At 37.3% G+C, this 13,763-nt stretch overlaps 1 protein-coding gene across 1 annotated transcript in view; it reads left to right on the forward strand.

The window, feature by feature from the left end:
- The window catches only part of PHIP (pleckstrin homology domain interacting protein), a 118,749-nt gene that overhangs the window by 37,306 nt on the left and 67,680 nt on the right, over positions 1-13,763 (forward strand). The window contains exons 10-15 of the mRNA XM_050895190.1: positions 6,433-6,503; positions 7,306-7,406; positions 7,517-7,557; positions 8,718-8,816; positions 10,842-10,995; positions 11,934-12,068. Of these exons, the coding sequence (XP_050751147.1) occupies positions 6,433-6,503; positions 7,306-7,406; positions 7,517-7,557; positions 8,718-8,816; positions 10,842-10,995; positions 11,934-12,068 (601 nt within the window). The remainder of the gene's footprint in view (positions 1-6,432; positions 6,504-7,305; positions 7,407-7,516; positions 7,558-8,717; positions 8,817-10,841; positions 10,996-11,933; positions 12,069-13,763) is intronic.

Consider the following 13,763-nt stretch of genomic DNA (forward strand, 5'->3'; position numbering starts at 1 on the left):
TTGGGCAGCTGTGTATTGGTGGCTGAAGTTCAGCCTGAAGTTTCTGCCTTCAAAGTATAAGATATTAAAAATGTTGTCAGGACCCTTAAATAGAGATAGTTTTTTAAAATTAACTTGTTCGATGGCTTTCAAATGCCTTTTGCTCCTTCTTTTCCTTTATCACAAAACACCTGTAGCTTAAAATTGGAAGTAGTTGTTTTAGTAATCATTAGTGATTTAGCTTTGGGGATGAGATATGTTCTTATTCTCCTGGCAGGTAGGTTCCATTTTCTTGTAGTTTTGGTAATTGCCGTTAAAATCTCTTTCTTGCAGTGTGCCAAGGTTATGCAGGCCTTGTAGGTACGTTTGCCTAGGTACTTCTCTAGTTGTCTGGACCTTACCTATTTTGATGTTCTCTGGGTGTTTTGGCTCTTTTTTGATACTGTAGGTGAAGCTGCTTCTCAGGCTGTTAATCCTCTGCTGCCTGGTGCATGCTGTAATCAAAGTAAGACTCTCCTTACTGAGGAGAGGAGGAGATGGCTTACATACTTATTTTTAATGTGCGAAGGAGAGGAGTTGCCACCACATTATTTTTTAAGGTCTCTGAAGTCTGAGCTCTTGTTGACAAGGTGAAATCTTAATCTGCCTGATTTGTAAACCTTTTGAGCCCACGCTTCTCTCTCTCTCTTACTTTTCTCCTTTCTTTCTTTTTTCTCCTTTTCCTAAGTAAAGTTTGAGTCTATGGAATTGAATTTTGAAACAAATTCTGTCATTAGAGAATAGCAGAATCCCTGAGACTTAGGGGATTATACTATATGAGCTCGGAGATGAATGTTTAGAAGTCGTGAATGTTTGGATGAATCATGGAGTTGGATGGGAATTGTCTTGAGGTAAAACTTGGGGAGTGAGAAAGCTGGCGTCAGTTATGGTAGGGGATTCTCAACTGATTCCTTTCCATGGTGATACGTAAATGTACAATAAAAATTTTCAGTGAGATGCATTCAGCAAATATTAAAAGAATAAAAGATTTTTTAATAATGCTTTCATGTATATATAGTCACAGCAGACGTGATCAGACAGCGGCATAGAGAAAACAGATTAGCTCAGCTGTCTCGTGCGGCACAGCAAGGAAGTGGTCTGGTAACCCAAGTCATGCCAGTGATTCATGTTGCTTAATGACAGAGTACAGAGTAAATTTTAAGACTGGAATTTGTGCCATCCTTACCTTCTGTTCTGGAAGTATTTTATGCGTTGTGTTTGAGAAGACAGGGAGCCCTTTAAGCTGTGTTTCTTCAGTCTGGGAAAAGAGGAATGCATGAAGATGAGACATGTACAGTCATGAGTGTCTTGAGGAGGGCATATGATGAGTAATTGCTTGTTGGCCCTTATTGTACTAGAGGGTATCAAGTGAAGGTAGCTAATTCCAAATTGGAAGGAGATGGTTCTTTACAAAACATGCAGTTAAGTTATGAGACTCCTTGCCACAGGGTATTACGCATTATATGAAGATACTAAAAGGCATCACTGTGTGCTTTTTCTGCTCTTACACATCCAGTTTTGGCTACTTTGGAGGCAGGATCCTGGTCTTAGGTCTTTGTTTGAACTTAGTAGAGCTGTTATGTATTTGAAGTAATTGGTGCTTTTTGATGCAATCTAAAACTTGATAAAAATATGGTAAAGTCTAAATAAGAAACAGATAGGTCTTTTCGGACTGGAGCATAACTGTATGTTACTTACGATATTGAAATAGCTGGATACCCAGAAAAGTCTTAACGTAGCTCTTCCTTAACTGAACAGTGTACTAGTTCAGGGGAATTTGTTAGTTACAGGAAGTTTTACTTAATGTGCTAAACTGTAAACTTTTCTAACTGGGGTTGTCATGCTTATTCCAGTAAACCAAAATAAATAATACTGGGAAACTAAGAGTCCAGTGTAATTTTCCACAAGGAGGCTGCATTGTATGGCCAGTGCATCTCAGTAATGGGTGTACGTTGTCATAACAGTTTTTGATGAGGTGATTACACTTCCTTACACCTTTGGATCTGGATCTGCTTCCAGAACTGTGGAAACACGGCAGGTTCCCTCCACATCCATTCAGTAATGTGCTGGGGGAAAATGAGTGCCAGCAATATAAGAGCATCAAAGGAAAGAAAGATTCCTGTTAATTTGTTTCATAAGGCCCTTTGTGAGATTATTTTTTTTAAAACAGGATGTGTAGGCCATCTGGAAGAGAGAATAACTGGTGGGGTGGGAAGTTTGTCCTTCCTTTTTCCACTATAGTCAAAAATACAGGCTTGCTTCTGTTCAGTATTTCTAAAAAGGAGGAAAGCTGGCAGAGAAAATAAGATCTCATACCACAATTATTCAGGCTCTGAGCTTGCTGCCCTGTATCTTGATTCCAGCCCCACTCCCACCCAGGAAGGAGAAATGGGAGCTTTCCAGCAAGACCAAAAGATCTGAGTAATACAGGTGAAGGGTACTGTCACATGCTTAAGTCAGAACCTGATTTCATGCTCCTCCTGAGCTTGACTGCAGCCTGTCCTTCAAGAGTACAATTGCTATCAGTGATGAAAGTGTGTTACTACATCATCCAGTACTTTAAATGGGGACTGGTGGTGAAGTCTTAATTTCAGCTTCTTAAAAGGAAAAAAAAATATATGTATACACACCCCACCCCCTGCTTTTTATACTCAGCACTACTTGAATCATCTGGCAGTGAGTTAAGACTATAAGCTGTTGGGCAGCCTCATGATGATCATGTGGTTGATTGTAGTTTCAAGATGATTAGCAGTGCCAGCAGTACTTTGCTGAACTTTTTCATGAAATACGGGAAAGGGAGCGTTTGGATAGACTACTGTGTTCAGTGTGCTCTCAAAGTAAAAATAATCAGTTTTGTTCTTAACTGCACTGAGTACTGTTTCAGTGGAACCCAGCTTGGATGGTTAAGTCTACTGGATCAACTCCCTTTCTTTAACTGAGGATCGGACTTAGTTCCTCCTGGGAAGAACTCTCTGAAGGGAATCTTTCCCTGTCAGCTTCTTCAGGAGATGAAGAAACTCGAAATTGTTCTTTTTTCCCCACTTATAAGATGAAAGTATTATGGAGCAATTATTTATCTCAACAGATCATGAAAAACTGGAAAACTCACTCCCTTGAAAACTGTAGTATTTGCCATTAAAATGGACTTTGACATCCTTTAAGCCTTCTCATGTTTAGTGCCCTGTTCCCAGTTCTGTTTTCTGTTTGGTTTTTTTTATCTCTGCAAATGTTTATTTTGTGTCATTCTTAGATCACAAACATCCTTTTATTCAGCTTTGCCGGCAGCTCTGCTGCAGTATTAGTAGTATCTCTGAAATTAGAGGCTTCCCATGTTGGTTTCCTAGTTTTTTGATAACCTTGTTAATTGAGGCATGTTCAGTATCTAGGTCACACATACGGCCCAGACAGGACGTGCTTGGTGACAGAGCTCTGTTTTGATAAACTGCAAAAGGACACATTACAGTAGATTTGGTGCCATAGGATGAAACACAGACACTGGCATGGCTGACCACAAAGTTTTCATGTTGTTCAAAGGAGAGTGATCAGGCTTGTTCATGTGCTTCTGTGACTAGTGTGGATGCATGTTCTTCAGCATTACAGAGCCTCCTGTGTGCTCCTGTTCTTTCAGTGAAGAGATTTCTGACCAGGCAGTTAGCATGTATGCCTAAAAGCAGTAACATTTCAGGTAGATAATTTGGTTTCCAAATAGAGGAACGGTAAGGTTGGTTGTTGCTGCAGGTAAGAAAGTCAAGGAATGTGGCCCAAACAAGATGGGAAAACAATTAAAAATGTAGAGAATCAAGACTTTGCCAATATTTAGTCTCCTGTTACTATTCTGGATGGTGATAGAAAACGCACGAGTCAGATCCTGTATCAGTTGACAGTAGGGAGAAGAGAGAAAATCAGCCTCGGGTCATCAGAAACTGAAGAATAATCTGCCTCAAGTTTAAGGGAGAATTACTACAACTGGTCAGTGCATCAAAGTTAAATTAGTTGCACTGCAAAATATTTGCATATGTATCTTCTCTGAGAAAGATGCTGAGTTTTCTTGTTATTCTTCTGCCACCTGTTTGGATCACAAGTTTCCAGTGTTAGTCTGTTACTGGCAGACCATATGAACAGGCAGCAGAACCGTCTCACAGATTTGGGTAGAAGAGCTTACTATACTGCTTTTCTTCTTTTCTGTTTTTTCCCCCATAATTTTAAAAAGAGGAAAAAAACTTAGGAAAAACACGTGCTGATGATTTTGACGTTCCTGTTTCGGACAAACGTGGATTTCACAGTTGTCATCAGTGTGGTGTGATACTTCCCATTTGCTTTCTTAAGCAGAAGGCACTTGATGTTAAAGGGACTGGTCATACATCAGAATTCAGATATCCTGAACCTTGTTCGTAAGCTTGTGAGCAGAGGCTTAATTTGGAGAGGTTGTATCACACATCTGTTTTCTGGGAAGAAGTCTTGCTTGAGCCACTACATGTCCAGAGTGAGGTTAGTCTGCAGGGCTTGGATTAGGTAACCATTCCTGCACTATTGCTGCATTTTGAAGATGATGAACTTGAGACATCTATATGGGTGAGTGCGTCCCTTAGTTGAGGCACATAGACCAAATTGCTTCTTTGTCTGCTGCTCTGAGTGCAGGTTATTTTTTGACTGCAGCCCCTCTCATTTCTGGATTCATGTTGAACTTAATACAGGTCTCCTCCAGGAGGAAAATGGTTTACCATGGCTTTTCTGGACCTTTCTATGAAATGTTTGTGAAGGTGTCTTAGTGCGTTCCAGCCACTTAATAATTGGATTGAGAATGTTTGTAAAGTGAAACAATTAGCTTGGTTTCTGTATGTTGCAAGAAATTATGCTTTTGTCCCCTTTCCTTGCTTCCCCAAAATACTGATTGCCCAGCTCATTTTGCAAAGACCACAGTCTGCTCTATTGTAAAAGCATGCCATAATCTTTTGTCTCCTAATGCCTAAAATAACGCACATTAGAGAGACATAAGTTGGAGAATTTAACTTGGTTGTCCAAACTAGAACGTAAGTGCGTACTTGCTCTATTTTGCAGCTGTCCTAACTCCAAAGGCAGAGTTCACAAACCACAGTGGAAGAAAACAGCAGCCTATTTATCTATTTACACTTGCTCCAAATTATGTAAGCTGCATATTGAATCATCTGATAGTTCTTTTTATGTTAGTATCTCAGTTAAGAAGGGTTTCAACTGTTTTGTAGAATAGATCTTTGTCTTGTTTAGCGTATCTTGTTGTGAAGTTTCCTTGTAATGAGTCTTCAGGGATTTACCTTAAAACTCCTAGAGGAAAGTTCACAGAAACAGTCTATACTGAATGGACAATTTGGAGAAAGATTTCTTAACTGTTATTCCTGGTGTTTATTACTTTGTTTTATGCATAGGCACCACTAAGGTTTAATGCTTATTACTTTGAGACAGCAATAGCTGATTAGTGGAGAAAGGTCTCTTACACATCTGCCTTCAGCTGAAATGAATTATATGGACCATTTTGCTTTTAAAAGAGAAAATTTTGGATAAGTTATGAATATGCATTCTTTTATGTTAAAACAAATCTTTAGTGATGACACTTGTGGGTGTAATGCTGCTGTTCTCTAGTAAGTTTATTCTTTGAGTGAAGATTGCAGATGGCATACTATGCAAGACCACCTACTGATTTGAGGTTGCTGCAGTGCATGAGCAGAAATGAAGTAATGATTGAAGAACCAGATCTGATTTGTTTTGGTTTTATACACTCCTAAAATGCCAAATCCATTGAAGCTTTAGTTCTGCTTGCACATCAGGTTCTGAAATGCCTAAAAGAAAGCACAGGCCGTAAAGTAAAATTCCTTACAAACTTCTAACCATTGTCCTGACATTCTTTGGGCACTATTTGAAACTAGCCCACAAAGAATATATGTCCTATGAAGAAACTGGTATATTCTAATACTGTGAAAAGCTCTGAATTTATTTAAATTTCTTTTGTATCCTTTTCGATAAAGAGCGCCAACTTCTGTTTCTCTCTTGTAAAAGCAGCTATGTGCTGCAGGAGAAAACCAGAGTTCCAGTACACCCAGTGGTTTAAAACTGAACAACATGGGCAACTGGCTCTAGTGTTCTATTATGCTTTGCCGATGACTTAAGGAGAGTGTTTTGTATAGCAGTATTGGAGGAGAGAGGGGAACGGGATTTAAGTTGTGATACAACTCTCCTTGATACATGGATTATGTAGTCCATCTGGATGTCTTAGTTTCCTAAAGATCAGATCACGAAGCATAGTTACACAAAATTGTTTATAGATGGGCAGCCATCTGTTCCTTCATATTTAATTTTGTCCTTCTGTGCTTTATTTCTAAGATACTGACTTATTTTTTTAAGCCCTATTAGGAAATTATTTAACTGTTTCTTTCTTTGTAGTCCAAGGCCAACAAAGTTTACAGAACGCCCTCGGCCCGGAGTCCAAATGATCTGTTCTTCTTTTAGTGCTGGTAAAAGACTTTTTTTTTTTTTTCTTTTTCTCCCTTGTATCAATATAAGAAGTCATTTGGAGAGTAAAATGAAGTATAATACAGTTACTGTAGCATATTTCTTGTTAGTAAGATAGAATTGAGTTAAAAGTGGCTATTAAAAAACCCCAAATATTTAAAATAGAAATTCAGAATCTATGCATTAACTCTTGGTGATACAGAAATTCTTGAAAACAGTTAAATATAAAATGTTGAAAGTAAGTCTCTTGTGACTGCAAGTCTTTTAAAACACGATGTATACCTTTTTCTCAGAGTGATTCTGAGACTCGGCTTTATCTGAGATGGAATTTATAGGGATTGGGACAAGAAGGTGTTGATTACCAGGTTCTCACGGTCTGAATTTCATTGATTCCAGAGTTAGCAATTGAAGAATGCAACATAAATAATTAGATAAAATATCAAAATGACAGAAACTTATTTTCAGAAAGTGTACTGGCGCTCTAGTTCCATTCAATTTTTGTTAAGATTGAGGCTTCTAAGGGCTTAGTCGCAAACAAATTACTGTAGTTAGCTAATCTTTCAGGTATGTCTGCAGATGCATATTTATCTGACAGCAAACGTGAGGTAATTCAACTCCAGTTAAACTTTTGAGTTTCTAAATCTTGTTTTTACTTAAAGGTCAATTACAGGCATAGCTGAAATGAGATACAGCTATAAATTTAAGGGAATAAATTTAAGTATTTGATGTTACAGCCGTTTGAAAATACTGTAGTAACGTTAGATTGCCCTTTTTTCTTAAGACTTATCTGTTTGTTTTTCTCAGGTGGAATGTTTTTGGCCACTGGGAGTACAGATCACATCATTAGGGTTTATTTCTTTGGATCAGGTCAGCCAGAGAAGATCTCAGAGTTGGAGTTTCATACTGTAAATACTTTTTTAAAATTACATATGTATTTGATTAAAATAATAATTTGGATAATTTGGAATCATATTTGATTTTTTTTTCTTTTTCTACCTTTTTTTTTTTTATATAGGACAAAGTTGACAGCATTCAGTTTTCTAATAGTAGTAGCAGGTAAGCACACAATTTATTTATTCAGAGGTATTTTTTTGACCTTGTGGACATTTGTAAATACCAGTTTCTGGAATTAGTTATTAAAAAAAAAAAATTTGCTTTCTGTTTTGAGGTTCGTCCATTAAAATCATCTATACCTATTGGATTCTCACTGTTTTGTTTTAGTAATACTCCTTCAGTTTTACAGTTGTTTTCATTGTAATGAATGATTAAAGTATTTTGAATTTGCCAAAATTAAGGAGTATAAAAATACTTGAAACTTCTTAAGAAATGTATGTGCATATGTATTCACATATAAAATACATGCATTTTTAGATATGTTTAAATATTTAAGCCTTTCTTCAGTTAAGTGACTGCTGAATACAGCAAAACTATCGAACTAGATCTAACAATATTTTGTTTAGCTAGCCTAGTGTTTTTTAATGTTTCACTTTAAGTTCTGGATGTTGGATGTGAAGAATGCTAAAGAAAACAGTTCAGTTTATTATGAAGTTTCTGACACTTCATTTAATTGATGTTCTAATGTACACTTTTATTATGATACAAATAGTTGTAAACTAAGCTTCATGGTGCTCCACCCACCTCTTTCTCCTCCTTTCACCCCTGCACCGCAAAAAGGGGGAAGGAAAAGGTGGGGGAGAAACTCAAGCTGGGAAACACTTCTTCAGATAAGTATCATAGTACTTGCTCAACATACAGTGCTAGCTTACTGGGAATAGGTTTTGTTTGTTTTACATCATGTCTGTTGTACTTCTGCTTGCAGGGCTCTACTGGCCCTTCAGCTATTTTTATGCTATTTAAATTTTTTCCTTAGCTTTACCTGGCTTGATGGGGTCAGTTTCTTAGAATGCTCATTGGGTTATGGCGTCCCTGTGCCAGAGCAGTGTCATAACTCAGCAAGGTGCATCAAAGGTCAAAGTACAGTTAGTTTGGAAGGGGCTCAGGATAGGGAAGCAGGTTCCACTTTTTGCAGGCCTTCAATTTTTTACTGGTATGGGAAGTGTTTTTCACCTCAAACCAGTTGTACAGCATTCTGACACTGGACTTCTTACTTATAGCTTCCTTTTTTGACTCCTATATTCTGGAACTTCAATTTTCAAGTGCCTTTTATGTACAGATCTGCCTTTGATCTCTGAGTAACTTTTTTCCGCTTTTGTTAGATTTGTGAGTGGAAGCCGTGATGGAACAGCACGAATCTGGCAATTTAAGCGAAGGGAATGGAAAAGCATTTTGTTAGATATGGCTACTCGCCCAGCAGGGTAAGTGATGTAAAATGTTCTATCAGATAGATGCTTGAAGGCCATTGATATAATTTGCTGACTTGGAAAAAAAGGGAGGGGAGGAAGGCTGCCTTAAATTATTATTGCTTAGATGCACAGTATTCTTGTCTAGCTCTTGAAGTCCAATGAAAATAAGTATTTGACTACGTACTCAGCTGTGGAAACTAGCTTGTCCTGATAATAGCTCCACTAGTATTTTGATTTGATTAAAAGAATAAAAGATACTCAAAACCCATTAAAAGTCTAATTTATATGGCTTTTTACATAGGTATTTATTTCTGGAGCAAGAAAACCAGGTCAGATCTGTTCTTGAGACTACTTGCATTTTAGTAATACTTAAAGATATTGTGGAATCTGCATGCCCAGAAAAGCAGTATTGGGTTCTTTCATACCACATGGCAGAGCAAATAAATTGCTTGCTCTGTAATGGATTCTCATTTGTTAAAACAATCTGAGAATTTACAAGGCTTTGTAGGTATGGGAAACTTTTGTACACTAGAACAAGCAACAAAAGAGGCTTGAAGATGGAGAATGACTTAGTAGGAATTGTGGCTTGCACCTTTTTATTTTGGCATGGAGGAAATGTTTTCCAACTGACGTACATTAGAAAGATTTATAATGGGCTTAAGGGGTAAAGCTTTTTCCCCTTACTGATCATACTGAGTGGTTTGAAGGATGATATTTAATAGAAAAAAATTTATTTCAGGAGTAATCCTGTGGAAAGATGTCTGAAGGACCAAGAGAGGGATGGAAGAGAAGGCTAAATAAGCTATAATTTAGTTAGATGTTTAGATAGGAGAGTATCTTGTCAGTTATGGACGGATGCAACAAAACATGAATGTAAAACTGTTGGACAAGAGTGTATAAAACACTGGTACTTTGAGAACAGACCAAGTTACACTCTCTTGAAAATACAGCCTGTAAAAATTCTTAATTTTAACTGATGCTGGGAAAAACAGGAATGGACTCTTCTTCATTGTGGTCACAAACGCTGAACTTCTTTGAGAAACTGAACTGCTCATTTCAGTAAAGCACCTGTAGCTGAATTCTATTTTGTCCTTTTGACTAGAGGGAAAAGTGCAGTTCCAAATTTGATCTTTCCTGCACAAGCACAATTTTATCAAAGAAAATGAAATTGCTGCACTGAAAGGAAAGAGTGAGTTCAGCTTATAAAGCCTCCTGGGTTCTGCATTGAATCTAGAAAGGAATCTGGCTATAACTACATTTTCTATTATTGAGTTGTACAATATATACTATTGTGTAATGTATTGTAGTGCTTGCTATATGGAAGATTCTGTATTTTGTCTGCCTGCTTGGTGGTAACATGCTGTTGTTGCATTTGGTTGATGTTTTCCCAGAAATTAATGTGCTAGAGAATTCATTGGTGATTCATCTTTAAACCACACTGACAGAAACGTAATTTTGTAGTATTCTGATAGATTACATTACAGATGGCTGGTGTTTGGTTTTCATAGGAATAAAAATAAGATACATGCAAGATTAAGCGCCATTATTACTGATGGTAAAGTGATGTAGGGGTGGTGGTATAGTACTAAATATGGCCTGAGAATTTAACTGATTTAAAGGTATCAGAATACTTCTCTCCATATTTATAACTACTTATTACAAATATTCTCCAGGACAAATTACTGTTCACTGGTTGACTAGTTTGGATTTTTGCTCTTCAAATGTCACAACAAATACTCTCGCTATCAAATTTAGTTGGCTTAGGTCATGTATCACAGGGCATTTTCTGGAAAAACAGATCAACATATTCTTTAAAATATTAAGAGGACCCTATAGTCATTGTTTAAGCGTCTACCATTCTTTTGTGGTTTTATGTGCTATGTAATGGAAAACGTTTCATTTCTCCAGTTTTTTGAAGAAGTAATGCTTCTATTCTTAATAATAAAGCAAAATACAGAAGTATTTTCACTTGTTAGGGACATAAAAATGTTTTGGCAAACTAGGATTGCTTTGAAACTTTTTGCTCTTTTGTTTTAGACAAAGTTTACAAGGAGTTGAAGATAAAATCACAAAGCTGAAAGTGACCATGGTGGCATGGGACCGCCATGACAACTCTGTTATAACTGCAGTAAATAACATGACTCTGAAAGTTTGGAATTCTTTCACTGGCCAACTCATTCATATTCTCATGGTAAGGTGTTCCATCTTGATTTATCAATCCTGAATGCAAAATTTATGTATACATCATCAAAATTCTTACGCCTTTTTTCCTGTTTGAAAGCTGCCTTAACAAATGTTTCCAGATAATTGAAATGTAAGAGATGTCTGTCAGCTGCTTATTAGGAAATAAAGCTTTAAAGTTGCAAATAACTAGTGCTGTTCAAGACGTCTGAAACTAATTTTGGACTTTTTTTTCCTAAAGTGCTATCTTGAAGGAGAGAAGGAAACAGTTGGGTTTTTTTACCTTTATTTAATGTGACAAATGTTTTGAAATACCGTTAATGGATAAATCTGCCCTGTTTAAACAGAGAGACTTCTGCAACCTAATCATTCCATGAATACAAAAAAATAGTCTTCTAGCTAGAATAAATCAAACAACATTTTTACTAATGTCTGATACTTTTTTTTTTAACTGAGAAAATAGGTAACTGTAGGTAACTAGATGCTCTGCTAGAGATGGAAATATTTCATGCAAAGCTTTAAAATTTAGTACTGCTTTTGGAGATGGTGTCATCTAACTTCTAGTTACATATTTGATTCTTTATGGGTCTAAATTAAATTTGTAACTGCTACTGTGCCTAAACAAATTGAAATCTGCTGAGCATCAAGACCGAAAATACCAAACGTTGTGGGCTCTAATCTTTTAAAATCATGGCGAAAGTATTGGGACATACTTGTTGTGAAGGTGACATACTTGACATACTTATTAGGAAGCTAAAATTGCAACTGGAAAGAGAAGAGTATAATACACTGCTACAAAAAAAAAAAAGAAATGTGTGGTCAAAGTAGTTGTTCTTTGCTGGACACTTCTGTAGGCTAATGTTGCAGTTGCTAGTGTTATCATATTGAATTCCTGGGTAAGTATTTGACACAGTCCTCTTGTTCATCTTGCTGTATCTTTAATTTCAGGGACATGAAGATGAAGTGTTTGTACTTGAACCTCATCCGTTTGATCCAAGAGTTCTCTTCTCTGCTGGACATGATGGGAATGTCATAGTTTGGGATTTGGCAAGAGGGGTCAAAATCCGGTCTTACTTCAACATGGTAATTATTGTGCTTTATGCAGATATGCCAAAGCAACCTTTCTAAACTTTTTACTTTTAGTACATTCTTATGTGGGCAATCTTGAAGCATGCATTTGTGTATAGGGCAAGATCCTGCATCCAGTGAAGTCAAGAGAAATTCCTGTTCAGTTTAGTGGGGCAAAGATTAAATCTGTAAAATGTAAAAAGTTGTTTCTTTGACTGTATTTCATAGTGTCATCTTTCTATATGCTTCATTCACATGAAATTGGAGTGTTAGTTTACATTGTCAGAGATCATGCGTAAGAGACAGGGTGACAGAGACCCTCCTTTAGTGGTCTGTTTCCTGCCTGGGGAACCAAGGTGCAACTTGGTTTATTTTTGCATTACTAATTCTTAATCTGGCTAAAGCTCTTCAGGAGTCACCTGATCTCATACAATGTTGTTGTATGCTGCCTTGGCCCATTGGACTGAATACTGTCAGCCTTTCTGCGTAGAGCTCCTCCATGCAGGTTTCAGATTTGGTCTGTTCTGCACTAAACTAATTCTTCTGGAAGATGGATGCAATAGGTATTTCCATCTGTTTCTTGATATTAAGTGGGTCTTTGTACATATCTTTTTCCTGAAAAAGGTAATAATGTGTTGTGCAATTCACACTTTGTCTCCTGGAGAAAATTACAAAAGTCTTTGTAGAATATGAAGAATCATTGAGAATGCTGACAGTAGTCAAATGGGCTTCATCCAGCCTTCAGCCATAGTGGAATAGCAGTTTTGGAGACCAGCATAAAGAAGATCATCTGAAGAAGAGACCTGCCATAGATGTACTCACAAAAAAAAAGGGCATTTAGAAATGAAGTCAAGCCAGGAAGGTCACTCTGAACCTGAAGAAAGATTTTGAGATGTGCAGTGTATAGTACGGTTTATAAAGTCTCTGAGAAAATTCTGTTGAGCTTAATGGGAGAGAATGCAGCCTAGACTCCTTCAGCACTGACCTAGGTTCAGTATTGTTCCCTCTGCATTGATTTCTGTAACTGAACTTATGAAGGTTCTGAGACAATCATCTTGGAGCTATGAGTACAGATCTTCATTACTCAGCGCTATACACTGTTGCAAGTTGAGGTGTATATTCTCATTGCATGGTTAGGTTGCCTTTCCACTAATACTTACGATGGATGTATGAGTTTTCATGGAATTTAAGGTCAGAAGAGGCTGAGCTCATCTGCTCTTTATAAGACAAGTCCATTTAAGAGCGATCAGAATCTAAATGACAGATACGTTAGGCAACCCCCTGAAAGACTGAAATACTTACTTCAAGGGTGCAATGCAACACAAACACCTAAAAAGGGTAAAAATCACATACATTTTAAGATCTTTGGAGTCAGAGAAATGTGTAGACAATCAGAAGATCTCAGCAGCTAGTAATCTGTGCTTCATGCTAGAAATGAATGTGAGAAAGTCTACCTGCTGTGTGAGGTGAGGGGAATTCTAAATCTGGCAATAAGTTTGTCTCAAACCAATGAATAAGTCATATGAGCCAGGTATGCAAGAGAGGCATCTCTCTACAGTGTCTGAATATTTCACCAGTCAGTCTTCCATGTCTGATGCTTCAAGAGACATGGGTGGAAATTAGAGGTGTTCTTAGATGATTGGGGGCAGGGGGAGAGATGCTTCTAGACCATGAGACTTGATTGCATAGTCACCTCTGCAGAGCTGCAAA

The sequence above is a fragment of the Gymnogyps californianus genome, chromosome 3 (assembly GCF_018139145.2).
Source record: "Gymnogyps californianus isolate 813 chromosome 3, ASM1813914v2, whole genome shotgun sequence".
Lineage (NCBI taxonomy): Eukaryota > Metazoa > Chordata > Aves > Accipitriformes > Cathartidae > Gymnogyps > Gymnogyps californianus.